At 42.8% G+C, this 27,205-nt stretch overlaps 1 protein-coding gene across 2 annotated transcripts in view; it reads left to right on the plus strand.

The window, feature by feature from the left end:
• The window catches only part of SLC22A23 (solute carrier family 22 member 23), a 155,524-nt gene that overhangs the window by 30,898 nt on the left and 97,421 nt on the right, over positions 1–27,205 (plus strand). For both annotated transcript variants that reach the window (XM_080938682.1, XM_080938683.1), the window contains exons 2-3: positions 5,882–5,985; positions 11,889–12,043. In XM_080938682.1, the coding sequence (XP_080794808.1) occupies positions 5,882–5,985; positions 11,889–12,043 (259 nt within the window). The remainder of the gene's footprint in view (positions 1–5,881; positions 5,986–11,888; positions 12,044–27,205) is intronic.

Here is a 27,205-nt window from a genome sequence, read left to right on the forward strand (position 1 = left end):
TGATATGTTTAGGGACGACAAGAATAGAATGGACGGGAAAATAAAAGTTAGTTTCCATTGTAGTCTCACACAACTTTCTTTTTAAAGTGTGTGTGTGTGTGTGTGTGTGTGTGTGTGTGTGTGTGTGTGTGTGTGTGTTCAGTATATGAGCAACAGTGGGCCTTTGGAGAGTCAGTTCTTTCTACCCTGTGAGCTCTGAGTATCAGGTTCAGGCATTCAAGCTTGGCAATCAGCCCTTCACCCACCAAACCATCTCCTGGCTCTATTCTGGGCCTGATGTTTCAGAACGCCTCCTTTTCCCTGTGGACACCAGCTTTGGTCCTCACTTCTTTGTATGGTGACACTGTGATCCAGAATGAAAGTTTTTGTTAGTCATTAGTTGTTGAAAGCAGAATTTTCAGTGACCACACGGCTCCCTGTGACCTTTTCTCAGGAAACTCATGTCTTATAAATTACAACTGGTAATGCCATTGCATAGAGAACCTCTATGAGAATCTCTGAAAATTTCTTTGAGAAAGAAGTTACCCAAAGTAAGGTTTGCTGGGCCAAAGGGTAAATACTACTTACAGTAATGAGCTATGTGTTATCAAACTTCTTCCAGACAAGGGGTGCCTGCCGCCACACCTTATATAAACCCGCACCTCTTTGTCTCTCTTTCATCTGGAGAAAAAAATATACACATTAAATTTTTGCTAACAGAATCAAATATTTCCTGGGTATTTTCTAACTCATTTATATTTCATATTTTGTAAATTTTCTGGGTGTTCACAAACATCATGTTTGTCTATATACTAAGAAAATAAAACAAGAGAAAATTAACTGATATTAAGTGTAAGATCTGTGAATACAGTTTTGTAAATGTGGATATCTATAATTTTATTTATGATACTTTTTGGTGTATAGAAATTTTTAACTAATTCAAATTAGTAATAGAAGTAAAAAGCTAAAAACATCTATTAGTCTTTGAAAAAAAGATGTATGTATTTTTATTTTATGTGTATGAGTATTGGCCTGCATGTATGCATGTGTGTACCACATGCACATCTGGTGCCTACAGAGGTCAGAAGAGGGAAATATATCCTCTGAAACAGAAGCTTCAGACTGTTATGAGCTGCCATGTGGGTGCTGAAAACTGAACCTAGGTCCTCTGCAAGATCAGCCAGCGCTTGTATCCACTGAGCCATTTCTCTAGCCCCATACTCTCACTCCCTTAGGTAATTTTCTCCCAGTAGTTTTGAACACAGATATTTGATCTCCACTATCAGATAAGTAACCTATCTTCTTCCCCTTTACAAAGATTCCTCTTACAACTTTTATTAGGGAATTCCTTATGACTGAGAATTTTTTACCTCTGTGTCCCATTTTCCCATCTTCTTTAGAAATGCAATTAGCTTCCTTATGACAATTCTCCATTCTAACAAGTAGAAAATTTTGATAATTACCTCAAAATGACACAACTTCTGTTTTTTGTAGGCTGTCTGTAAAATGTATAGTTACAAAAGCAACCTACCATGTTTTCCCTCTCTCTAATATACAGAATGAAATGTGTTAAATCATTTGTCTTGTCCTTACGTCTGAGACTAGAGTTCCCTGTGGTATTGCAGGATGCTTTTGAAATGAGGTTGGTGGCAGAGAAGGCAAGAGAGGAATGGTGGAGTGGGCTGTGTCTTGAAGCTCTAATGACCCTGTTAAACCTGCTGATGGGGTGTTAACTTGCTTCATTAGAGGGCAGTTGCCTTTGTTCTCTAGGGAATGGATTTCCAGGAGGTATTGCTGCTGGAGAGGGGGTTTCACCCACATTTTTCTTTTTCAAGGACATTCAATCAATGAAGGGGCTCAATTTGCAAAATCAGGCACTGCTGTAGGTTTTGCAGGAGATAGTGGTTAAAGGCATGACAACTGTGCCTCTACAGCTACAGGCTGGGGCTCCAGAAAAATCCTCAGCACAGCCTGCCCAGTAATTCAGTTGGTAGTCTAGAAACTAGGAAGTCACTGTCCCGGCTACAGACTCACACTCTTTGCCAAGCCGCCATCAGAGCTGTAGGCCCCAAGATCAGATTCCCACCAGATCTGTCCAACAGAGCTGAATTTCCCCCAAACCACTCCAACAAGAGATGAGAACTAGATAGAATGGAGAGTTATTTGCTGTGTGTCCCTGATTAGTAGACCCTAAATCACATTTGAAAACGCTGTAAGGTCCCAGATGTAGTGTTTTTTAGCCTGCAGCACATATTGCAGGAATATACACCAGGAGGAGGTTCCTGCTGCCTTGTGAGCATCTCCCTCATCCTTAGGAACTGGGTGGCTATAGCTCTAGTTAACATGGGTTAACATTCAGGTTGCATATTTAAAAGATGTCTGATGTATTGGTATTGGTGATGGACAGATGGAAGGGGGATAATCCAGATCATTAAGTCCTGGTCTTAGACTTTTTACAACATTGCTCTGGTCAGATGGTTTTTTCATGGAGTCTTTAAATCCTAAAGATTCAGTTTAACTTCCTGGCCAACTAATGGATATAATCTTATCTATAGCAATGAGAACAAATTTGAGAGCCAGGAAACTTCCTCATACTTCTGAAGTTCTTAGGTGGATTCTTTAAAAGATAACAACGTGTGAGGGCATACTTCATGTGCCCAAGTACAGTGTTTTGGTAAAAGTTAAACACAGGAGCCAACTTCATAGATTTCCCTCATTCCCACTGCAACTCTCCCACCCCCACCCCTACTCGTAAAGCTCAGTGGAATGTGCCTCCAGGACAAGGAGGGTGTTGGTGTAGGTGGATCTCAGCATGAGTAACCCTTATCTTGCTTAACTTGCTGGATACTCCTAAGCACAGTGCTTGTTAACTCAAGATATGTATTCAGCTGAGGAAGCTGTAGGGCACAGGTAGCCAGCCGCCTTGCCCTAGATCCTCTGGTCGACCACCCCAGGGTGGGTGATTCCCCACAGAGGCTGGGCTCATTGATGCCAACCAGGCCTCCTCTCCTGTCACCAGCATGAGTAGTTCACTCTCCTCTGTGTTCTGATTATTTTCTACTCTGGCATTGTTAATTGATAGGGGTCACTTTGAGGTGACTACTGAACAACTTATTAGGTGGCAACTAAATTGGGCCTGGCTGCCCTGGGCTGGGTGTAGTAATTGCTCAGGTGACTGAGTTGGCAAAATTGCAGGCTGTTTTCTCCACTTGCCTGGGTGTTTTTATTAAAGTCTCCGGTCTCCCGGCCATCTAATATAAGTGTAATGTGCTCTTTTGCATCATTTAACCTTGAGCAAACTCATCAATGGGGAGTCTTAGTAGAGATGTGAAAAGAGTTAAAAAGCAGGATGGATAAAAGAGACAGCAGCTTCTCTCAGACAGCAACCTGGTCAGGCCAGCTTGGTGCTTGCCAAGAGTATGCCAGACTGACATACACAGATGCAGTGTAGCTAGGGGTTGAACCAGTAAGGTGCTGCCTCTGAATGTTTACATGTAGCTGGGAAAACAGAGCACACACATTCCTATGACATGTTTTAAGACCACATCTGCCCTTAGAAAGGTATTTATTATCAAATGTTTCTTCTAGAAACATCAGTGAGTGTTGTCCTCCCAACCTGTCTCCAAGAAACCACTTTAGCTGTCTTGGAGCTTTACATTTTGCTTACAAGTGGACAGCGGTGTAGTCAGCAGTGATGTCTCTGTTAGCTTTTTCCTATGCTTGGGAGGTGATTGAAGCCTGGGGTGGTGAAGTGCATGGGTTGGCTCCACTGTGGCTTGGAAAGGCAGGGTAGGATGTTATGAAGGTTCTCAAATGCAAGACACTCAGTCCACATGGCTCAGGCTTACCTGGAAAGCTTGTCAACCCCACTTCTGAGCCTTCCTGCAGAAGTTTTCACTCGGAGCACTGGGAATGGAGCTTCCCAAACCTGTACTTCCTGCTCATTTCCCAGGCAATGGAGTCCCCGTGGTATTTTGAGACCTCCTTTAAGGAATTCCTGCCTCTTAAGTGACATTCCAAGCAGCCAATAGCTCTCCTCCCCAGACACAAGAATACATCTAGACAACAAATTCCAAACCATCCTTCTTGGCCTTCGTGTGGCTTGTGCTAGATCTTCTTGCCTTCCTTCCTAGTTCTGATTTAGACCACCTGGAGCCAGCTCAGTAGATGGAGTAAGTTACTCTCTCTAACTCTGGATCCTGCCACAGAGCATGGGTGAGCAAGTATCCCAAGGAGCCCTGGGCAGAAGTCAGAGCAGTGACAGATGACTCCTTCCTACTCTGTCTACACTAGTTCTTTCCTTGGCAACTGCTGATACAGAGCGTCCTCCAATTTCCCCTGAAGCCATGACTGATAGCTGTCACCCTTGGCCTCCACTGTGCTCTCCAGAAATTTGGAAGTGGTCAGACTTGGGGGTACCAGAATTCTTGGCATGATATTCTAGGTCTCCTTATAGGCAGAGGCTCCAAGCTAGAGACACCAAATAAGATGGCATCTAGATCTAGTTTTGGCCCTACACCTTCCACTCCTAACCCTCACCCTTGCTGGCTGTTTCTAGCACACTTTTTGTTCTAAGGTTCCTAAATTTCCCCATGGTGAGGCACATCTCCAGCTGGGAGCAGTAGCCACCATCCTTGTAATTCTTTAATCTGGGCTTCTCTGCCGCTGAGGTAATGGTAACACCAAACAGCAAGAATGGGTGGTACAGTCTGCCAGTCACCCTCCTGCTCCCATTCGGTTGCCCCTCTGACCTAGAGGTAAACTGTGTTTGTGTGTGTGTGTTTGTGTGTGTGTGTGTGTGTGTGTGTGTGTGTGTGTGTGTGTGTGTGTGTGTGCTCATGTGTGTGCACCTTTTCCACTTTGGCAAATAGGAAAAATAATAATTAAAGATCTCTTTTCCTCCCTCCCTCCCTTTGTCCCCCCTCCATCTTTTTTTCTCCCTTCCTTTGTGTGTGCGTGTGAGTGTGTGTCTGTGAGTAGGTGAACATACCTGCTGTAACACATGTGAGGGTCAGAGGACAGCCTCAGGCGCCAGCCCTCACCGTATCTCCTTTGAGACATGGTGTTGTTGTTGCTTCCCACTGTGTTTGCCAGTTCAGACTTCCAGGGACCCCATTGTCTTCATCTCCCATCTCACAGTAGGAGCTCTGAGATCACAGGAAAATATTGTCATGCCCAGTTTTTCATCAGTTTTGAAGATTCAAACTCAAGTCTTCAACATTTATATGACAAGTAATTTATGGACTAAGCCATCTTCCCAGCCCCGAGGATCATTTTCATTTTTTTCTATTAAACAGTGAAACTTCACTGCACAAATAGACTGAGTCTAAGCCTCCTGTAGTGTAGTAGTTGGCTGTGCAATTTGTGTAAGCAGAATTTACAAGGGGGAAGAAGAGAGAATATATAAAGCTCACAAACCAACATTTACTATTAACTCTGAGACTAGGGTCTAAAGGGTAAAATGGAGTGGAAATGCAGATCTTGCCTTTTGTTTCTTTTCACTGTTATAGCATCCCATAAGAAATTTGCCTGGGCCTTTCCATCACCTGGATTCCAGCAGCTCTATGAAATGTAAAGGGCTCTGGTCTCCAGGATGTTACCTGTGTCTTTGGCCATTCTCCTCTTCCTCAGTTTCCTGTGGGGTTGGGACAGAAGGTGCGCACATGCCCCAGATTTCATGCATCACTTCTTGTAGACAGAGATAATCTGTTCAGATTCAAGAACTACATTTCATTTTGTGGGCAAAGCAGAATTCCCTCTGTATTTTCAGCAGCCCCACAATGATATTCTCTGTGGCACATGTGATATGGCCCCTTGTAGGTTTTATATTGTCCTTGTGATTGAGTGCAACTAGTTCTGTGTATGCGTCTCTCTGATTTATCTTCTGTTTGCCCCTCTCTAGTGGGATCTTGTGTGTGATAATGCCTGGAAAGTCCATATCGCTAAGTTCTCCTTACTGGTTGGATTAATCTTTGGCTACCTAATAACTGGATGCATTGCTGACTGGTGAGTACCAACACACCTGACCCATGGACCTTTGGAAGGCACAGCACACCTTTGCTAGCTAAGGAGGAGTGGTCAGGGTTAGCACCGGGTCACTGTCTTTTTGCTGTGCCATTGATCTAAGATAGAAGCTGCCACTTGGAGAATGCAGTCAAAAAGGAATTGACCAGTACACATGACAGACCAGTGAGAAGGAAGACATATTTAAATACATTCAAGACTAGCCTGCAGCCCCATTTAATTATGATAATTTATGCTGAATTGGGAGGAGCTTGAGCATGGAGATCCACAGGGGGGCACCCAGTGGGTGGATGTACAAAATATGTTTTAAAATGGAGACCCGGGTGAAGTGGCATGTACCTGCACTCTCTGCTACTGGAACTGAGGCAGAGGATTACTTGAGTTCAGTGAATCCAGCCTGAGCAAAATAATGAAACCCTATCTCCAAAACCTGGAAAAAAATAGTGAAGGAGTTGGAGACCCTTTACCTTACGAATGGAGATAAATGTCAACCTGGTTTAACACCAGGAGCTGCCTCTGTGATACCAATGCTGAGAGAACAAGAAAATCTAATGGCATTTGGGTAATGAATAGGCATTGTGGACAGGGGAAGGGTTGCAATCAGCCATTTCCAGAGCAAAGTGTGTGGTTCAGGAGGAAATGATAAAGGGGACCAGGAGGAGACAGAAGCTGAGTTAGTGATAATAATGGTCAAAGCCTCATGAGAACCCAGGGCTTAGGAGCTAGAGAAATGGTAGTTAAGAGCACTTGCTGCTTATCCAGAGGACCCACAGACATGCATGCAGGCAAAAAACTCTTACATACATAAGAATAAGTAGATACATTTTTAAAAGGAGCCCATTGCTTAGTGACCATTGTCGACCAGGAAGTATCAGATATTCCCATGCATTAAAGTAACCAGTCCTCACAATACGCCTATACATAGGTACTGCTATAATCGTTGTTTATTGTTGAAAAACTAGAGCCCAGAAATTTAAGTCAATTTCCACATTCACTCAGCTATAAGCTGCAGTCAGGAACAAACCACATGGCCCAGAACTGCTGCTCTCACAGAGAACCACCACAGCACTTTTATTTAAAGCATTGTATGGTCAAAAGGACACTGTGTTGCTGGGTCCAACAGCAGAGACAATTGAATGTCAGGGACTGGACTGCTTAATGACAAGATGTGGGGTAGATGTTTCCTATCCCATTCTTTTTATAAGAATCTTTTGTGTGTGTGTGAATCATCATGTCTTGGGCCTGTTGACATAGGAATGTCAGGAATGCCAAGGGACAAATGTGTCTGTGTGTGTGTGTATGTGTGTGCGTGTGTGTGTGTGTGTGTTTTCTATATCCTGGTTAGCTGAGAAAGCTAGCTAGGGGGGAATGGTTGCAGAGAGTTCTTAGACCACTTTAAGGGGTGGAAATTTCCTTCCTCAAACTAGTGTCTATTTGTGTGAGCATACAGTGCGATTTCCTGTGAGCCCTGAAGCTGCTAAATCACCATTTCCAGGGCTTCCTATGGACACATTCCTTGTGTTCCCCAATGAAACTGTCAGTGATCTCTGCAAGGCTGTGCCAGAAGCTGTCTAGCTCTTGAGGTTGGAGATGAGGATAGAGAAAGTAAAGTTTTACTTAACCAGATGGGTTGTTAGGTTTTCAGCACAAACTACTTATCTGGTAGGCACTGCTTCCCAGTGATTGTCACTGACAGAAATTAGACATGTATACCATTATGACCCATGCCCCTCCTTTCTGAGAAATGCAGGCTTGATGGTGTTCCTGATTCCGCAAGTGATTTACTACAATAGGAAATGCAGAGTTTTATTAAAGAGTTGATCCATTGAGGTGTAAGCTGTGTTCGGTTCTTTCTTGCACGTGTATACCCAGCAGCTTCCCTGATCATATTTCAGGCCCGAGACAGGGGAAAAAAGACCAAAGAGTTTTTGGATCTTGCTCAGTGTGACCAGAGTCTGATGGCATAAACCCAGTTCTCTGCAACAGCTTTCTGGGGGTTGGGCAAACAGGCAAGGGTGCCCCAGAGAGTCATCATAAATGCTTGAGTATAGCTTTGGGAGTTTGTGTGGCCTTCCATTTCAGACAAGTTTTGTGTTTTTCCCACCTTTTCTACCTTTGGGGGGGGGCATATTTTACTCTCTCCTTAAACCTTACCTTAAAAGAGATCACCCCATTTAAGGGAACTCTGTATCTTACAGTAGGGTCAGTTTCAGGGCTCCATGAGAAAGCTGTTGGAGGCATAGGTTAAGCTTTCTAAAATTGCAGCTACCATGTAGAGACATTTAACCAGTAGGCTGCTTTCCTTAGAGTTTTTAGTTGCTGAGATGTCTCAGTGGGTAAGCACACTTGCTATATAAGCATGAGGATGAGTTTGAATGCCCAGCACCTGTGTGAAATGCTGGGCATGGCCACATGCACCTAATCCCAGAGCTATTGAGACACATATAGAAGGATATGGGAAGGTTGCTGGCTGCTGGCCTATTCCCAGGTTAAGTGAGTATACTGACTAGAGTTATATCAACTTGACACAAGCTAGAGTCCTCAGAGAAGGGGAAACCTCAACTGAAAAACTGTCTCTATAAGATTAGGCTGTAGGCAGGCTTGTAGGGCATTTTCTTAGTAAGTGATTGATGGGGGAGGACCTAGTCCATTGTGGGTGTTGCCATACCTAGGCTCATGGCCCTGAGTCTATAAGGAAGCAGGCTGAACAAGCCATGAGGAGCAAGCCAGTAAACAGCACCCCTCCATGGCCTCTGCATCAACTTCTCTCTCCCGCTCACTGCCTTACTTGAGTTCCTGTCCTGACTTCCTCACATGATCAACTGTGATGTGGAAGCAAGAGCTGAATAATCCCTTCCCAACCCACGTTTCTTAGGTCATGGTGTTTCATCACAGCAATTGAAACCCTGACTAAGACAGTGAGGGACCTTGTTCTGAGGGAATATGGTAGAGAATCACAGAGCAGAATATCTGACATCCTCCTCATTTCTACAAATCACATACAGTGCACACTCTCTCATATACAAACACATATAAATACTTAATAAAACATTTTTAAAATAATAAAATATTTTAGAGAGCATATTAGTGTGAAACTCTCAGGACAGGGCTCTGTTGAGGAATTGCCTATGATCACAGTAATAGGTTGGATAAAAGTATAGCTGGGGGGAGGGGACATTTCAGGCATTGGTCTCTCCAAGACTGCAAGAGGCACCTGCCAGGTCCCCTCTGCACAGTGCCTCTCTCCCACACATGTATGACTACCTGTCCTCTCTCCCATCCCTGCTGGTAGAAACTTTAAAGTGGATATTGTTCTGTAAGTTCTCTGCCAGTTTGCCTTGTCTTTTATAAATGATCCCTAAATTTAAATCTCTCCAGTCACTTTGTTGGAATGAGATTCTGTTTTGAGACCCAGTATCAGTTCCCTGTGACTGTTGTCACTATTACATGGTTAGTGGCTTCAACACAAATTAGTCATTTTACAGTTCACAATCCCAACATGGGTGTCACTGGGATAAAAACAGGGTACCATCAGGGCAGGACTCCTTCCCAGAGGCTGGGACAACAGCCATTTCTTTGTCTTTTCTAGCTTCTAGCAACCACCTGTTTTCTGGGTTCCTCCATTTTCAGAACTGGTAAAATCAAGTTCTTTCATGTTGCCCTTCTTGGAAAATCAGCTCATTTGAGGTGATCCCATTTTCAGAGTGCCTCTTGCACAGAAAGATAAACAAACAAACAGGAAGCAAAGATTCTGAGAATTTAATTCAGATAGGGACATCTTTGAAGATCCTAAACCTAAAAGATAAAGACTTTAGCTGTCACCCCACCTCAGATCCCACTCTGGGGAACCAGCTCACAGGAGGCTTGTAATTCACTTGCAGTGAATGATTGATTACTGAGTGGCTGGCACATTCCCACACTTGATACAATCCCATAGACACAAGTGGGCCCAGTGGGAAGGCATTGGCTTTTCCAAGACCAATAGCTCAGAAATGATGTGCTATGAGCCTGGGTGCAGAACCAAGGTGTTCTGATGTCAGAGATCACGTGTGCCACTCAGCTCCTATTGATTGACAGGTGTAATAATTTACAAAAATAGTTTAAGAAATCAGGGAGGGGTGTGCTTAGAATATTTTGGTTTGTTTGTTCATTTAACAAAATTTAAAACCAAAATCCAAGCATCTTTTGTAAGACAAAATCAGAATAGGAAAAAGTATGTTTGAGCATTGGGAAGACGTGGGCTGGTAGCATACACCTGAGATCAGAAGGCTTGAGGACACTGGATGTAGGAAGATTGCCAGTTTGAGGCCAACCTGGGCTACTCAGAGAGTTCTAGGTTACACAGACTGGGCTGCACAGAAAGACCATATCAAACAGCATTAAGTAGTACAGGAGGAGGTTATTAACAGTCACTTAGCTTGCAGTTTTAGGCTGGCCTGTTGTGCCTGCCCCATGTTTTCTTAAAATATGTTTCTTTGTATTTATATCATAGTTTAAATGTTACATTTTATTGCCATGTTGTGTATTTATATATTTTTACGTGTGTTATATTTTATATTGCATGTTAAATAAATTAAATTATAGGCGACAAGGCAGAGCAAGGTCTTGTATTACTTTATCTTAAAAATGAGCTTTAAGTGGGAGATCATTTACACACACAGACACACAGACACACACAGACACACACACACACACAAAGCCTGCTCTTTAATGAGCACAATTCAATAATTTTGAATGTGTTTACAGAATTAAGTCCTTTGCCCACCCTGAGTTTAAATCACTTCCACCGTCCTTGTGGAGACTGGGAAATGTTCTCATAAACGTTCTCTATTGTCACCCAGCCCTGGGCAGCAAACATTCTACCTTCATTTCTTTGCCCTGCCCCTCCCTGGTTTAGTTGTATGTGAATGCCTTGTCATAAATGTCCCATTTAGCTAATCTATGCGATGTTTAGGACACTAGGCCAGCATTTCCTTGCTTCCCTCTTCCCCCAACCTCTCTGTGAACTATTCTTTAGCCCAAGCCAGTTGTGTTAAATATTAATTTGTTTGCTGCAGCTTGCCATGGTTATACTTGTAATAAGTAGAGAAAGTGGATGGTTATATGGGGACTCCGGAACTCATGATTTTTCAATTTCCATGGGCTACCCCATCTGTCCTCTGAGTACCCACAAATACATTGTTCCTTGGTAGCCACTGATTATGTACCAGTCAGCTCTCTGTGTGGTTTGTGAACTCAGTATACCACTACCCTTTCCTGGAGGGTCTACGGTGAGACACCAGAGCATGTATTCACAGTTCAAAGTGTCTAGGCTTAGCGTGTGACCCCTTGGCCCCTTTAGAATTACATGTTGTCATATAGCTGAAGCAAATTGCAGCTGGCCCCACCTTGGACCTATAGGCTGCTGGTGAAACAAGAGTCCTCCCTCAGGTAACAACTGGAGAATGTGCTGTCCCTCCATGTCCATGTTTACTTTGGGGCCAGTTCCAAAGGTTGGCACTTTCTTCAGACATTTGATGCTGGGTGTGTCAAGGTTTGTGTTTGGGGAGTTATTATTGATTTTATTCTCTTTCCTTGAGGTATCCCTGTTTATACACAGAGATGAACTCAGCAACAGCAATCAGGGCCACATCATAGTTCTCCTAGTAGCTAGTGGTTTGAGTTCTGCTCTTAGTTCTAGAGCGGGATGTGGGCCTAATGTCCACAAGAGGCCTCTATCCCAAGCGAGTAAGCCATGATCTATGACATAGGTATCAGTAGTATGAAGACACTCAACCCATACTCCTTCAATATATACAGTGTGCTCACTGGAGGTTGGGTTTTAGCTCTTACCATCACCCTCCTATTGAACACTAATGCCTAATTCCTCCCCTCTTCACATGCAGGGTTGGCCGGCGGCCTGTGCTGTTATTTTCCATCATCTTTATCCTCATCTTTGGACTGACAGTGGCACTGTCAGTGAATGTGACAATGTTCAGCACACTCAGGTTCTTTGAAGGATTTTGCCTGGCTGGAATCATCCTCACCTTGTATGCATTACGTAAGTAGGAACCGCCGTGACTAGTCCCTATTGAAAACCAGCCCAAGTGTTGCTTCCTGAGAGGTTCTGGGCAGGAACTGTGTGTGCTAGTTTTGGGGTGGTAGCACTTGGGAAATACACACTCTTGATGCCTTTGTGGTTACAGAGAAGCTTCCATTTTGGGCTCAGTGCCTGGCATCAAGGAGAATGGGAGTTTGCGTAATGGTTTGGAGATTCGGGGACTAGTTCAATGTGGCATGGGGGCTGCTGGTTTCTCTGGAAGTTTCTATATTGGCATTCTGTGTACTTCATAATATACCATTGGGTCCCCCAGTCTTAAATCCAGCAGAGCATCCTGAAGAATTATCTATATGAACTATACTAGGCATACCCTGAACTTGAGATCTTTTCTTCTACTTTAAGACCACACAAAATGTACATTTTTTACCTTCTTTTGGGCATGACATTTGAACTGTCAGCCTTAGTACTAGAATAGTTGGTGGCAAGGCTTGCTAACATTCATTCTTTTGAAACAGCATGAAGAAAGCATTCAGTGGATCTGTCAAATTTGTTTCTCAGATGATCTCCGATATCAAATATGGGTGGCTTTTACTTGTTTTCTATTCTCTGGAAGACAACCACATACCCACATAGAAGGAGAATCTATAGATGTTTTACTTGCTAGTTTTATGCTCCCCACCCCACCCCCACCACTGCCGTTGGAAAGAACTGTTGGATTACTACTAGGCAGATAATGTTCTGGCTTTCCTAATAACTGGGAGGAGTTAGGTCTAGATTAGGTATTGATTTCAAGAGTAATAAAATTTGAATAGTTCCAGTTCTCTTCAATTTGCATGTTAAAGACTTCTTTATATAACCTAAATTTCTATCCCAATGTAAATAGATTTGTTTCTGTCTCTGAGGTGGAGAATCATAAAACCTGGCTATTTGCACATTGTTTTGAAAAGAGCCAGATAATAAAAATGTTAGGCATTGTGGGACATGTAGTCTCTGTTATAGCTACTGAACTCTACTACTGTAACATGAACATAACCATACAATGCATAATATGTAAATAGCTGTCGCTGTGTTAGCATACAACCTTATTTACTGAATCACTGAAGCAGATTATGACCCATATTGGGCCAGTAGTCCAGAACCTGCCCAGCAGTAAAGGAAGCCACTTCTGTGGTGAACTGACAACACAGCTTTAAGTTTTTCCTCTCTCTTAGTTTCATCTTAGTGTCTTTAGTTTAATGTCTTCTTTGTAGAATTCTCTGACTTTAGTAATTTCCTTATTGTATATGTATAGTAAGCTGTTGAAAACAACTGTATATGTGACTGGAGAGCTGGCCCCGTGGTTAATAGCTTTTCAGTTCTTTAAGAGGACTGGAGTGTGGTTTGCAGCAGCCTGTTAGACAGCCAACAAGCCCCTGCAGCTCTAGCTTCAGGGCATCTAACGCCCTCTGCTGGTCTTCATGGTTTCCTGTGTACGCAGAAATGTTCACATACATACAAACCAATAATTAAATCTGTCTCAAAGTGACCTATTAGATTATTTCAGATAACATCAAAATTAAGCAAAAGGATGTGAACAATGCCTGAGAACCCTCTTGAATGGTGCAAATGAGGAGGGCTCTGTTAAGACATGACAACAGGCCAACCCTGACAGTGGAAAATACAAAACAAGAGCCAAAATCATAATTGGCAGATGAATTGGGGTGGAGATGCTCTAAGTCAGCAGAGCAGGGAGTTGTGAATTTCCAATTAGTGTGTTTGCTAGCTTTTTAATGTGTACACTCCGGTAAATCCTGTTAACTTTGCTTATTGATAAGTTGGTTATTGGTATATTTGGCTATGGGGTAAAGGAGTTTTTAGCTCCAAAGACAAGTATAATACTTCTAAATTTTAATTCTTTGCAAGTGACATTTTTTATGGTTCCCAAATTTGCTCCTCTGTCATCTAGAAGCTTCTTATATCGATTTAAGCCACTTCTGAGATGGCCTGGCCATTGTTAAAACAGACCTGGTCTTCATTCTGCTTTTAATCGTGAAGGTGCTTGGTAATATAACTGGCAACATAAATTTTTTTTTGCCATTTTTGATTTCTTATGTAGCTGGCAGGGAGAGTAGGCTGCTTGTTTCAAGAAACGCTGCTGCCTAGGCAGTGTTGGCACATGCCTTTAATCTCAGCACTTAGGAGGCAGAGGCAGGAGGATCTCTGAGTGGATCTTGAGGCCAGACTAGTCTACAGAGTAAGTTCCAGGACAACCAGAGCTACACAGATAAACCCTGCCTTGAAAAACAGAAAACAAACAACAGAAATGCTGCTGACTTGTGGATATTTTCTGCTTTATTAGCAAGGCTGCCTAAGGTTTCTGGTTTTTTTCTGCTTTGAGTTCTGTTCGAAGGTACACTATGGTTAAATTTCTACTCTTTATACTTTTTTTTTTCTTCAAGTCGTCGACGGGATAAACGGTTGTGTAATTAAGACATAAAATCAAGATTATTTTGAACAGCATCAGAGTGTGCACTATCACAAAAAGAGGTCAGGTCTGAGCAGGACCACAGAAGTGATGGCTGCCCTGCCGCTGTGACAGTTATGAGGTACCTAGGCACTTAAACACACGGGCTAGATCGGAGGGCAGCTTTCCATTTTTCTAACTTATGAATGTGAACATGGTGGAACACTAGATTTAGTTGTAACAGACACAGACAAGAAGTGCAAATCACATCTCCCTGTCTCTCTATGAAAGTTGCGCAGTCTTATCAAGGACTAAAGAGGTGGTTACATAAGCAACTGACTGTGGCATGACTCTCACTCCCAGTCAAGACCATAATGTTACAGGCCCGGTGATCCACTGCTGCTTAGATGTGTCTGTCTTCCAAGCAAGCCTCTGCATACTGTGGCACTTGCCTCTAGTCCCAGTTCCTTAGGAAACTGAAGTAGAAGAATAACTTGAGACCAGGGGTATAAAGCCAGTCCAGGCAGCATAATGGGGCATGTAAAAAAACAAAAGAAAACAAGTAAACAAAGTGAAAGCTTTAAAAAGAGCCAAGATTATTGCCTTGTTTTTTCAGTTGACTTGATGTTGGATGTAGTAGGCTTTTGTTGTTTTGGGGTTTTGCTTGCTTGCTTGGTTTTGCAGTGGTAGGGATGGGCTCCAGGGCTTTGCATCTTCCAGCAAAAAGTACTACTACCAAGCTGTAGACCTCTGGTCCATTTTAAAAACACTTTCCTCAATTTATTTATTTTTGTGTTTTTAAAAAGTTTTAAAGTCTTTTATTTCTCCCCTTTCCTCCTCCTCTTCCTTCCTTTCTCCTCCCTCCTTTAGAGCCTTTCCTTGCTTTCTTTCAAATTCTTATCCTCTGTTGTTACATGCATATGTATGTATATGTATATATGACGATGCATTTATGTATGTATTTACTTATATAACTTGTTCTGTCTGTATAATGTGACTTGTATGTATGTTTTCAGGATGGTCCATTTGATTGTATTATACCTTTTTTTTTTTTAAGTTTCTCTGATTATTAAATCTCTACCCTCTTTACTATCACTAGCTTTCCCTTCTGCTTTTCTGGTTTGAAACAATAGATGTTACCTTTTGCTATTGAGCTTGCTTGGAGATAGACATGGAAATATAACTGTGCACCTTAAAAAAAAAAAAATAACAGTGAATAACTTTCTTGGGAAATTCTCTCAAGGAGGTTCTCATTATAATAAGCTTCTTTCATCCTAAACAGCCAAAAAACTGGGCTCCTGAATTTTAAACATACAAAGAGTATATCAGAAATTGTAAAGTGCCTGAGTTACTGATGATGTTGCAAAATTAGAATCCAAGTCTTGACTTAATTGCTAAATAGAGTAGGAAAAAGAATCTAAGGTTTGCTCTAGGTGGAGGGTTTTTCCCTGCCATGACACTGATAGAGTTTAGACTCTCAAGGAAACATGGAATCGTTTCTAATTCTCAGGGGCAAGATGACGCCTGCATTCTTACTATACTGTCTGTCTTTGTGCTCACATAATCTTTTCAAGCCCTGCATTATATTTTCTGTATTTGTCTGTGTTACTGAAAATGTAAGGATGTATTTCAGTCAACAGGATTGCTAGGTATTGCTGCAATACCGTTCTGTTTTGTTCTTGCTTTTTACTTGAATGATTGCACTAAATGGCTCCAAATAGTGAGCAGCAGCAGACATGTGGAAGGGAGAGAACAAAGATCACCTGGTGAACACGTAGTTGACAGCATCTAGAGTGTAAACATTGGCCTTGCTTCTGGTTGGCAAGTTCCATGATAATATGTGCTTGCTGGGTCTCTCCTTGAGAACCTCATGCCTTAATCTTTGCAGAAGCTAGGAGATAAAAACGTGCACCAGCTGTCTAAATGTATAGATAGGTTTCAAAGTGTTTGGTTATCGGGTCCTTTCAATTTGATAAGAATAGATACATCTCAAAATCAGAAAACAAAACCAGCAAATACTTGGAGCCTTGGGCATGTTGAAATTATAGGGTTTAGCTGTATTCTCTACAGAGTAAAAATTGTATAGTTCCTTATGGGCCAAGTTTTGTCATGCTGGAATTCTAATGCTGCCTCTGTACTTTGAAACAAACAGCCTATACAGCAAAAGAATCCATAGAATGGTCTAGAAATTGTTAAATCTGAGCTGTGGCTTGAGTCCCTCAGATGACCATGAGCACAGCAGATGACTTAAAATCTGTCAGCTTCTGGGCTCTTCCTCTGAAGTTAGGGGATGGGTTTTCTAATGTGTTCAAAGCATAGGTCCATTCCTGGAATAAATGGGTGAAGGCGTTAGGAAGAACCAAAACACAGAGAAACCCTTCCAGCTTGAGTATTTCACAACCTTAGAATCCTAAACTCAATCACTAGCATTGGTGGCATTCCATCCTGCAGAGGTGGAGGTCACATGGAGTGGCTACAAAGGTCAGCTGAGAAGAGGTAAAGTGACTGGGTGGGATTAATGGTTAACAGTTTGTCTTTCCTGTGGTCTACGCCCTTGCTTTCCTGCCAACAGCCTGGCCTCGCCTGCCCCATCTGCATTTTCCTTCCTCACTGAACATTTACTGGTTCTGGGAAATCCTGGGATCCTGTTTTATCTTCCAGGATTCCCTATTCTCACCTGCAAGGACAGGACAGGGCACAGAGCTGAAAGCTGAAATTTCTTGAAAAAGTTTGGGATGGTAAGAAAGCAATGTGCAACAAACTCTTAGACACCCCGTACCCTTGAATGAAAGTAAAATAATGAAATAAATCAATCACTTTGAAAACAAATGAAGAGTTCCAGGCTTCTTGGAAACCTTCAAACATATGTAGGGGACGTGAAACCATACCTGGTTTGCCAAGGTTCACTGTTAACAAAATAAAAGCCATAGTCTTGCCTGAGAAGAGAGAAATACACCTGAAATTATATAGCACCATGGAACTGTGCTGCCAGTGACTCTTATTCAAATCTGTGCCATGCCAGGTTTGCTCTGTTAAAATGATTTATTTTTTGGCAGCTCGAATAAAAGCTAATTCTTCCTGTATTCTTTCCTTGTTAAATGTTTGAGGGCCAAGGAAATGGTAACTTGTCAATTCGGGTATATATTAAACCCTAGGCACCATCAAGCTCTGAGGTTGCAGAGGCACACATCTTTCTGTCTCCCAGGACACTCTGTTCAAGAGGGGGACGGTCAGGAATGTACTCTGAGAGGACTAAGAGCATTCGCATCAAAAAGAACCTCCTAAGCTTTGGCTTTTGGTTATATTTTCTGATGAGGGTTCTCAAAGACCAGAGAAGCCTACTGCCTTCTGTGTACTGTGGATCATTAGAGTTTGGCTGGAGCCTACTGCATTGTGGGTACCGAAGGTCATTAGAAGCTGTCTGGAGTCTGGATCATGGCTGAGAAGTAGACTGGGGCACCACACAAACATTCTGTCCTCCATGAACTTACAATACTAGCAAGTCAATGAAGGAGCCCTTTAGCTGTTTGATTTAGAGGAATCACTTGGGCTACAGTTGTAAGCAGGCCAACCTTGCAGGCCAAGCTAGGAGCTGAGAGCCTGCTGTATCATTTATGTAGGAAAGAAGAGGTAAGTAAAGTCCAGGGCCTTGGGCAAGGTGGGATCCACAGCCAAATTAAAGAACAAAAATAAACAAAAAAAAAAAAAACAAAAAAAAAAAAAAAAACAAAAAACAAAACTGAAGTCTGAGGAGAACATAGAAAGATGAACACATAACTGCTTGCACATGGATGGATGTGTACACGTGTATGCATACATGCATGTGTGGGTTTCCCTCAAAGTGTGAGAGATTCAACTTTTGATCCCAAGTCCTACTGAGTTTGAAGCTACTGAGCATTCACTCTCTCTTCTGTGGGGTGTGGGAAGGAAAGATGATGACTTCTGTTTTAGGAAAGTGGTTCCCCAAGAGCATCTTCCAGCTTTGCTTTAGTAAGTGGTTTGCAATTCAGAGTCTCAGCAACAAGGAATGTGGGTCCTCAGCATAAAGTAGCAGCTGAAGGCTGTAGACAGAGCTAAGACCAGAATGTGGGAGAGTAATGGGTGCAGGTAAAAAAACCAGTTGAGCAAGACAGTGGCCACTGGTGAGTCAGATAAGCTGGTAAACAGGGAGCCAAGGAAGGGGCAACATGTTTTCAAATGATGCAAGGCATGGAACAGTGTCCTTTGGATGAAGCAACAAAGGCCTGCTATGTCAGAGGTGACTGTGGCAGAGGCCTCAGTGCAGTTTAGTGATTAATTAATATGAATTACTTGAAACAGGGTTTAGTTCATGTCAGTCTCAGAATACTTTCTTGTTCTTGTATCATATGTCTTGCTAAGTAGCTTACAATAATTTTCAACTGTTGTAAAGCATATATATATATATATATATATATATATATATATATATATATACATATATATGTTTACAAACAAAAGTTTTAGCATCATAATTTATACTTAATGTAACTCATCCATATCTTCAGAAGAATAATTTTTGATATTAGCAGCTATTTGTTATTATTATTTCTATGTGCTTCATAGGAAGCTAGACACATAACCCAGGTGCAGTTATATTCTTGGTTGATGTTGTGTTGTCCACAGTGAAAGGCAATGTATGACAAATTAGCATGCTCACTACCTGCTTCTCTCCTACATGCAGCCAAGTATGTGTGCGCACGAGCACACACACACACACACACACACACACGTATGATTCCATGTAAACAGATCATAAAGAACTGGATCTAGCCAGTATTTGGACCATAACCCAAGCTATCCTCTCTAGTTGTCTTGAATGAGTCCATTTTCTCACCTCTGAGAGCTCATGCAGATGGTGGAGAGGATGAAGGCAGTAATCCTCCTAAGCCACAAAGTTCCAGAGCCTGTTTGTCCTTAGCTAGTGTGTGTGCTCCCAGTAACAAAATATAATGTAACACCATTCTGCTGAAGGCAGGGTTTCTTCCTGGAGAAAATCAGCCCCTCCTCCTCTACCAGGACCTCTGGGTGAGGGTTTCTTTGGCTCAGAGCAGGCCTGGGACTCTTGGTGAGGAAAGAGACTGGGCTAGGTGGTCCCTAGCTTAGCAATGCAAAGCAGGCTGTCTGCAAGAAGAAAATGAAGACTGCTTTGTAATGCCTTCCTTGCCAACCTTCCCCCCTCCCCCGCCTGGGAGTGGTGTGTGTGGTGTGTGTGTGTGTGTGTGTGTGTGTGTGTGTGTGTGTGTGTGTGTGTGTGTGTGTAAGAGTTTGTAAGAATTCTAACCCTTGAAAATCTAGAAACATGCTTCTCCTGGACCAGCATAATATCATTATTCATAGAACAACTCAAAAAGTACTGAAGAAAGCAAAAGTAGCCACTTTCAAGCAGCCCTACTTCACTCCCTAAATTATTGATCCTTAGTGTCATAAATACGCCAATCATCCATTTCCTCCATATTTTTATTTTTTATTTATTTATTTTTGTGATACCTGGGGAGGGGCTGGGAGTGGAGACCTAGAGCTTTAATTGTATCAAACCAGTGCTCTACCACTAAGCTATATCCCTCACTTCCCTGAAACCTCGGGCAGCGTGTGTGTGTGTGTGTGTGTGTGTGTGTGTGTGTGTGTGTGTGTGTGTGTGTGTTATATAATTTCAGAGACAGGGTCTACCTCTGTAGCCTGGGTTGGGCTTTTGCTTATAGCATCCTCACCCCTCAACCTGTTCAGTGCTGGGATTACAGGCATTCACCATGCCTCACTTCCTTTTCTACATTTTTAAAATATTAACTTAGAAAATGCATGCCTGTGTTTAAGGCAACCATCGTTGTTCTTTGACCTAAAGGGTTGTGTGACTTACTGAAAGAGATGATACTGGATGCTCTCTGTAAAATGGACGGTGTGAAAGTGTCCTTCCCAGTTCCAGAAAAGCAGCTGAAGCATTTTACTTAAGCAGCACCAAGCTTGTTTTGTTTGTATTTTCAAAGTACTGCTTTAGGGAAAAGCTGTTAAGAATTCCCCCTCAGATATTTTTATAGAGGCTTAAGAACCAGCATAAGAGAAAGAGAGGCACTCAGAAGAAAGAAAGGCACATCTGAGAGATGCACTTCTCTGACAGTCCCAGTTCTTTGTTTTATCAGTAATCAGATTTGAGATCCTGGTTGGGTTTGAAGTTACTATCTTATCACTGTGGATACCGGGCAAAGCAGGATTACAGTTGGGTGCCCACAGCAGGGATGCAGGGAGGTAGGACCATTTCACTGTAAAGAGCTTTGCAGTTCTTAGACTACTTTGGGGGAAAGAAATGCAGCTGTACCCAAAGCCATATGCATTTAGGCCTTTTTCTATCTATAGTGATGGGAATATTAAGGATCCCAGCGGTCTTTGCAGCACATGTTGCTGATTTTACTGTAGTTTTCAGCTGAAAAAAAAAAAGTTTGAATCAGATTTTTGAGAAAAGGAAGTTCCCCATAAATTCCCTCTGATGGAGTGAACAGCTGAGCAGCTGAGGCAGGCAGGGCCTTTAAACTGCCTTCATGGAACACAAGGACAGGAAAATCCGGGCTCTGCACTTGGAGTTTATTTCCCCTCTGAGGAACCTTTGATGATGCCTATAGCAAAGGGTGCTTTTGTGACTACAGAAAGCTCGCTCTGGTGCTGTTGTTTGAGAGACCAACAGTGCTAGGTTCCTCTAACCTGGACCTTTTGAAATCCTGTCATTATTGGTATTTGCTTTGTGTTGATTCTGGGAAAGGGCTCAGAACTCCCTCCAAACCAAAGGCACGGGTGAACTTGGAGCACCACTGAACTAAGGGCCTTTTAGCTCGGGCCCAGCTCCTGATCCATCTACTTTACATGACAGAGGGAGAATTGTGGAAAGCCCTACTGTGATTTGGGGTTTCTGACCTTGCCTTTCTTGACACCATTTTGTCCAACTGGCATTGCCGTTTATGTAAAGAAGGCTGTGGCTTTAAGATGTGGCTCTTGGGGTGGAGGGAATCCAGGGAAAGATGAGAACTAGCTCTTTGGCAAATCAGGTTGGCATCTTTGTGTTAGAGTGGAAGCATGCTGCTTCCCTTTCTGCACAGGAAGGGCTTGCTGGGAGCCATGGCCTTCTATCCTTGGACATTTGATCACTGTTCATCTTCAAAAGGCATCATTTTGTCTGGAGTCTGATTACAACTCCCCCTTATACCTTTTTAGAAGGACTAATCCACAGCCATGACATGAGGAGTCAGGCATTTGGTGAATCCTGCCCTAGACACTCCATTTAATGCTCTCTAACATGGAGCACCATGTATAAAGTATTGATTCAAGGAAGGAGCAAACAGTAGGACGATTGAGGATGCCCTGGGGACTGTAGCTTGTATCAGTCTTAGAGAATCTTCCAGGTTCAGGTCCTTTGGTAAGTTGCAATTGCATGTCTCCAGATAGCTGGCTTGTGTTTTAAATTAATCACAAATCCTGCCAAAAGCCTTTTCTACAGGTAAGGAAAATGATGCTCTCACCCTTAGACCTCACTGAGTGTACTCCTAATGCAAAGAGTTACTGAACTTCAACTCTATGCATACACTTCCTGTATTGCCCCCCAGTGAACACTGCTGTCTCTATGTTAGAAATCTTGCCTGAGATTTAAGGAAATAATTTGCACAAGGTGGCATTCAGTGAGGAAGAGGAGCCAGAACTCAAACCCTTGCCTCCAGACTGTCTGCCAGCAGACTAACTGCTGTGTGGAACTCACCAGCTCTGTTATCTTAAAGTATGTTATGAAAATGTCTACAGATACAAGGAATCTTCAGAAGCACACACAACTTATGAATTACTGTAAAGACAGAATTTTGACAGCATATGGTGTCAAATCCAGGACATTCTGTGGTCTGTACTGGCCTCTTTGAAACAGAATCACCTGTGTGCTCTGGCTGGATTAAACCAGAGGAACCTTAGCATCAGGTTCTATTTCTTATTTCATTGACTTTGGCACTTGGATCTGAATCCTGCAGGGCATGTGGTGCCTCCTCACGTCGCTGTGTCATCCAAAATGGCATTAACAACCTTAAGGGTTCTACCATCTCAGAACTCTTCAGCTTCCTAATTCCCTACTCCTGGGCATACCAAGTCCCTGCAATGTTTCCATCTCAGGAAGGGTCATACTTGTGACTCAAAAGGATTCACCAAGTAGATATTTAGTCCATGTTTGGCCATAATAGAACCTGGGGACATTATTATTACCCATTCCTGGTTTTCCTCCTGAAAAAGATGGCCTTTAATGGAGGTAAGTGTACCCAGTACTTGTCTCTATCATTGACCTGACCTCTGGGTCGAGAGGTATTTCTCTGGCCTGTGCCATCCTGCACATGTGGGGTCACCGTTCTACTGCAATTTACCCACACCCCTATTAAACCTGCAGTTGGGCAGTCAGTCATGGTGACATTTGTCCTTTGGTTATTATAAATCCAAATGGCACACATGAGTGGCCTCAAATTGTTTGCCTTGTTCTTTTGTTTTTGCTTTTGTTGTTGTTTGCCTGCTTTGGCTTTGTTTTTGATACAGGATGTCAAATTGACTGTTTCTGTAATGTTGTGTGAGGTTGACCTTTGGCATTGCAAATGGAGAGCCTTGAGCACAGCTCTGTTAATCGAGTCTAAGACGTCCACCTACATGAGAGTGCAGTCTCAGAGCTCTTGTTCAAGAGCTCACTGCAGCAGCACACATCTGTCATTTAGGCATTTCAGAGGGTGAGGCAGGAGAATGTGAGCTCAAGCCAGCTTGGATCCTGCTTTCCTTCCCCTCATGAGTATCACGTGCCTTAGCTGGCACCTACTCCCTTCTCGCCTTTATCTTCCATTTGCTCCATGATTCTCAGGCCTCATTACTACATTAGACATATGTACAAATGTGAAGGGAGGGGCCTGGCTTCTGAAGGAATGTGAATGACACAAGACATTTGGCCTTTGCTCTACAGGCTGCAACCAGCTTTTTGAAGGAGACAAAAAATCCTGTGCTCTGCTCTAGTTAGGGAGATAAGCCTTGCTGTCCCACAGGATTCTGTGAAATGGTTGGCATTTGTGCATCTTAATGAGTTCAGTCCAGTAATTCACCTCCAGGACAGGAAATATCCCTAGCTCATATTCCCCATAAATGACAGTCACCAAAACCACTAAACTATTGGCAATTTTTTCACCAACAAGTTGGTATTCTTTGGACTTTCTATTCAGTTTTCTCATGTATCTAGTAAGAGGTGTGTGTGTGTGTGTGTGTGTGTGTGTGTGTGTGTGTGTGTGTGGTGTGTTTCTTGAGTCCAGTGCATATGGTCCCTATAAACCACACATTGAGAGAACTCTGATATGAATTTGGGATTGCTAAGGGGAGTTTCAGCTTACTGTCTGATACACAAATGTTGTCCTTGAAAGAATGTCTGAATGAATTACAGAATGCACTGCCCATCGTATCTGCTCTGTAGCCCTGAGACAGCACAGCAGTCATTTCAAGTCCCCTTTTTTTCTTTGTAGCTTTTACCCCCAAACTCAGTGGGATTCTCTGACCCATTCATGTTTGGTTCTTATTTTCCATCTCCTTTGTGGGGTCACTGTGGGGTGTCATTTTATGTTCTCTTCAGGGGGTGATTTGTTCACTGCTATTTTTCCAAGATCTCCTTTTTGGCAATTTTCCTTTCCACCTTGTGACATGGAAGTGAATGTTTGTACAGTTGGCTTTTCCTTTCCATTGTTGCTGCTTTTGCATCTCTGTGGAGCTCCAGAAGAAAAGAGTGCAGAGGGGGAAACCGGCTGTCTCCCAGTGACCCTGGGGCTCACTCCCAGAGCTCCTTCCAAAGGCATGAATGTAAACGTTACCAGTCTGCAGTTAGAGACCTTCTGAAATGTGAATCACACCTCTTATCTCCAAAGTCAGAAGTACGAACAGTTGGTACACTTGGGCCTAAAGGCTGCAAAGGAGTAATTTTTGCTGCATCATCTGAGTGATTAAAGCAGATACAACCATTAATCCAGCTTCTAAGTCTAGAAGAGACCTTAGAGTACTGGGTATTTATGTTTTAAAAAAGGCTCATTTTTGGTTCATGGTTTTCAAGTCCAAGGCACAGTGCTGGCATCTACATGGTCTTTGGTAAGGGTCATGATGAAGATTCAGAACGGAAAGCAGGTGTGTGCAGAAGGAACACATGAGCCAGAGAGTGACCAGAGGCTCCAAGACTCTCTGCTCCAGTTCCATCAGAGTAAGAATGTCTTCATGACCCACCAGTGTCCCCGTGGGAATTAACTGCCCTTATCACTTCCTGAAGGCTTCATCTCCCAATACAGCTCTGCTGGGAACAAAATATCACCATGGTTTTGATGGGAACAAGCCATACCCAAACTATAGCATGACCCAGTTGTGAGGGCAAAGATATATTGCTCTTCTCTCCTCTCACACAGTTTGAAGGTGCAAGATAAGGGAAGCATCGTCCACGATTTTTAAACAAGAAGCTAGGGGAGTCATCTAAGGGAACTCAGTGCCATAGAGAACATGTCCTCTCTAATCTATCCAATGCTACAGCTACTGGCAGCATGTGTACTTGACATGTGCATAAATTGGCCAAGAGACCATGTGTGTTATTTTTATTTGTCTTAACTGAAGTAGCTATAAACAGCTAGTGTCTCCCACACTAGACATGACAAGAACAGCATTAGAGACAAAAGCTTCATTTCTGCTTCTCATAGAAATGATACAGAAACTCTATGCCACATCTCCATGCCTCATTTCCATTCTTCTCTATGTCCATGCAGGAAACAATGTCCTGTCCTTGGGGGTCAGGCTCCTTCTGTGATGCAGACCTAGCTACTATGGACATATGGTAGAAAGCTTCCTACTGAAGCCACTTGAGAGTGGCTTTTATCTTTTCTGCTTTTATCTGTTGACCAGAACTCAGAATCCTCAACATACCGACAGCCAGGGAGGCTGGGGAACAGTTTTACCTGCCATGAGCTTTTAAGAAGGTCAAAGGATTCCAGGAGCCAACTAGCAGTGTGCTTTGTCCTTCAGTGAGCATTCCTGTACATTCCAAGCTCCTTGTGATATCCTGTGGGTTCAGGCCCTGTAGACTCACAGAATATCCTAGCCAAAGGAACCTTTCACCTTGCTCTTATTCCTTTAGGCCAGCTGTACCCACTCTCCTGCTAGAATATTCCACCCCCATTACTTTGTGCCTGGCCATGTCTTGTAGTTGTAGTTTCTGCTCACATGACTCCCGTGAAGCTTTCTTAGGCCATCTAATCAATATCTTGTAACTAATTTCTCTAGAGCGACCCTGCCTTTGTTTTCTTGCGTTTTAGTGTCCCCATGGATTCCAGCACCTTAAAGAAGATGCCCTACAAGCCACAGTGCTCTCTGTTCTCTTCACCGTATCTCTAGGATGAGATTTATTTGTGTGAATTGGATGTGGAAAAACTAGTTGGGTGAATCAGTGACCTCATGGAACATAATAAAAGTCTGTATAGCAGGATTATGGGGTAGATGGACCTGTGTGGTTCCCGAGTGTTGAAGCTGGGAGAGATCAGACCTCCAGCTTACCAACTCACTCTCCTGCCCTATTCACATCATATTAGCATTGAAGAAACAAGACCACTGATTTCAACACACTGACAGTTTTGAGCTGTGGAGGGAGTGGGCTGAGATTTCTCATGAAAGTAGTTACCTGACCTAGATAGGTTTGAGCATTTATGCAAAGCAGTTGGTTAGATTTCAATCTGATTGCTCAATCCTCTTGCAACTATTGATATTGGTCAGAATAAGTCTTGGTAAGGAGGTGGGAACATCTGTGTTCCTACTGTAAAGAGCATAGGAAGGGGAAACATTGGTGATAGCCTCCCTTCCTTTTCCTTAACACTTTCTGTAGACTTCCTATGTGGGGGAAAAGTCTCATCAGGGACATTTGGATAAGTCTGAGATACTGTCAGAGTGAAGAATACGATTTTTCTGCATTCCTTCTATGTAGTTCAGCAGTATCACTGAACAACAGGACCAGCATCCCTCATCATCATCCTGGTTGCTCTGCTGGGTGGACTTTAGATGGGATTTTAACTTTAGCCACTGACTCCTTAGCTTTCCTATAAGACAATGCCTTGGTGGAAATGCTGCATGTCATCTAAGTCCCAGAAGCTGGAACTAAATGTTTAGAAAGCAGAGGGAGAGCCTTTGATACTCTCACTCCTGATCTACTTACACATACCAGGTTCAAAAATGCTATGCTATCCAGCTTGGGGATAGAACACAGATGAAATATGACATGGGGCCAAAGTGGTTCATTGTGCATTATGTTATTGTTTACAATATCCTCAGATATGTACTAAGTACATCTAAGAACTCTGTACCCCTAGGATACTAAGTATACTTCAGCCTTGGGCACTTCTGAAACATTCTTGGCCTTACACAGACTAGGTTGATACTTAAACTTGATTAGAGTTCAGAGAGTGAAGGCTTTAGGGGAATGGGGGTGACAGAATATATTTCAATCTGTGTTCTTACGGAGAGGCATCTTATCTTTTCTAATCCAACCTGACATTTTCTGTGATTTGAGACTTGTTTGGGATGGCTGAGTACATACTGGACTTTCAGGCAGTGGTGTCCTATCTTCTTCAGAATCTTTTCCTTCTTGGTATTTCTGGAAGTGAGGATGGTGGTAGGCCCAAATGTTCAAGAGAGAACCCATT

Source organism: Micromys minutus (assembly GCF_963924665.1).
Source record: "Micromys minutus genome assembly, chromosome: 1".
NCBI lineage: Eukaryota > Metazoa > Chordata > Mammalia > Rodentia > Muridae > Micromys > Micromys minutus.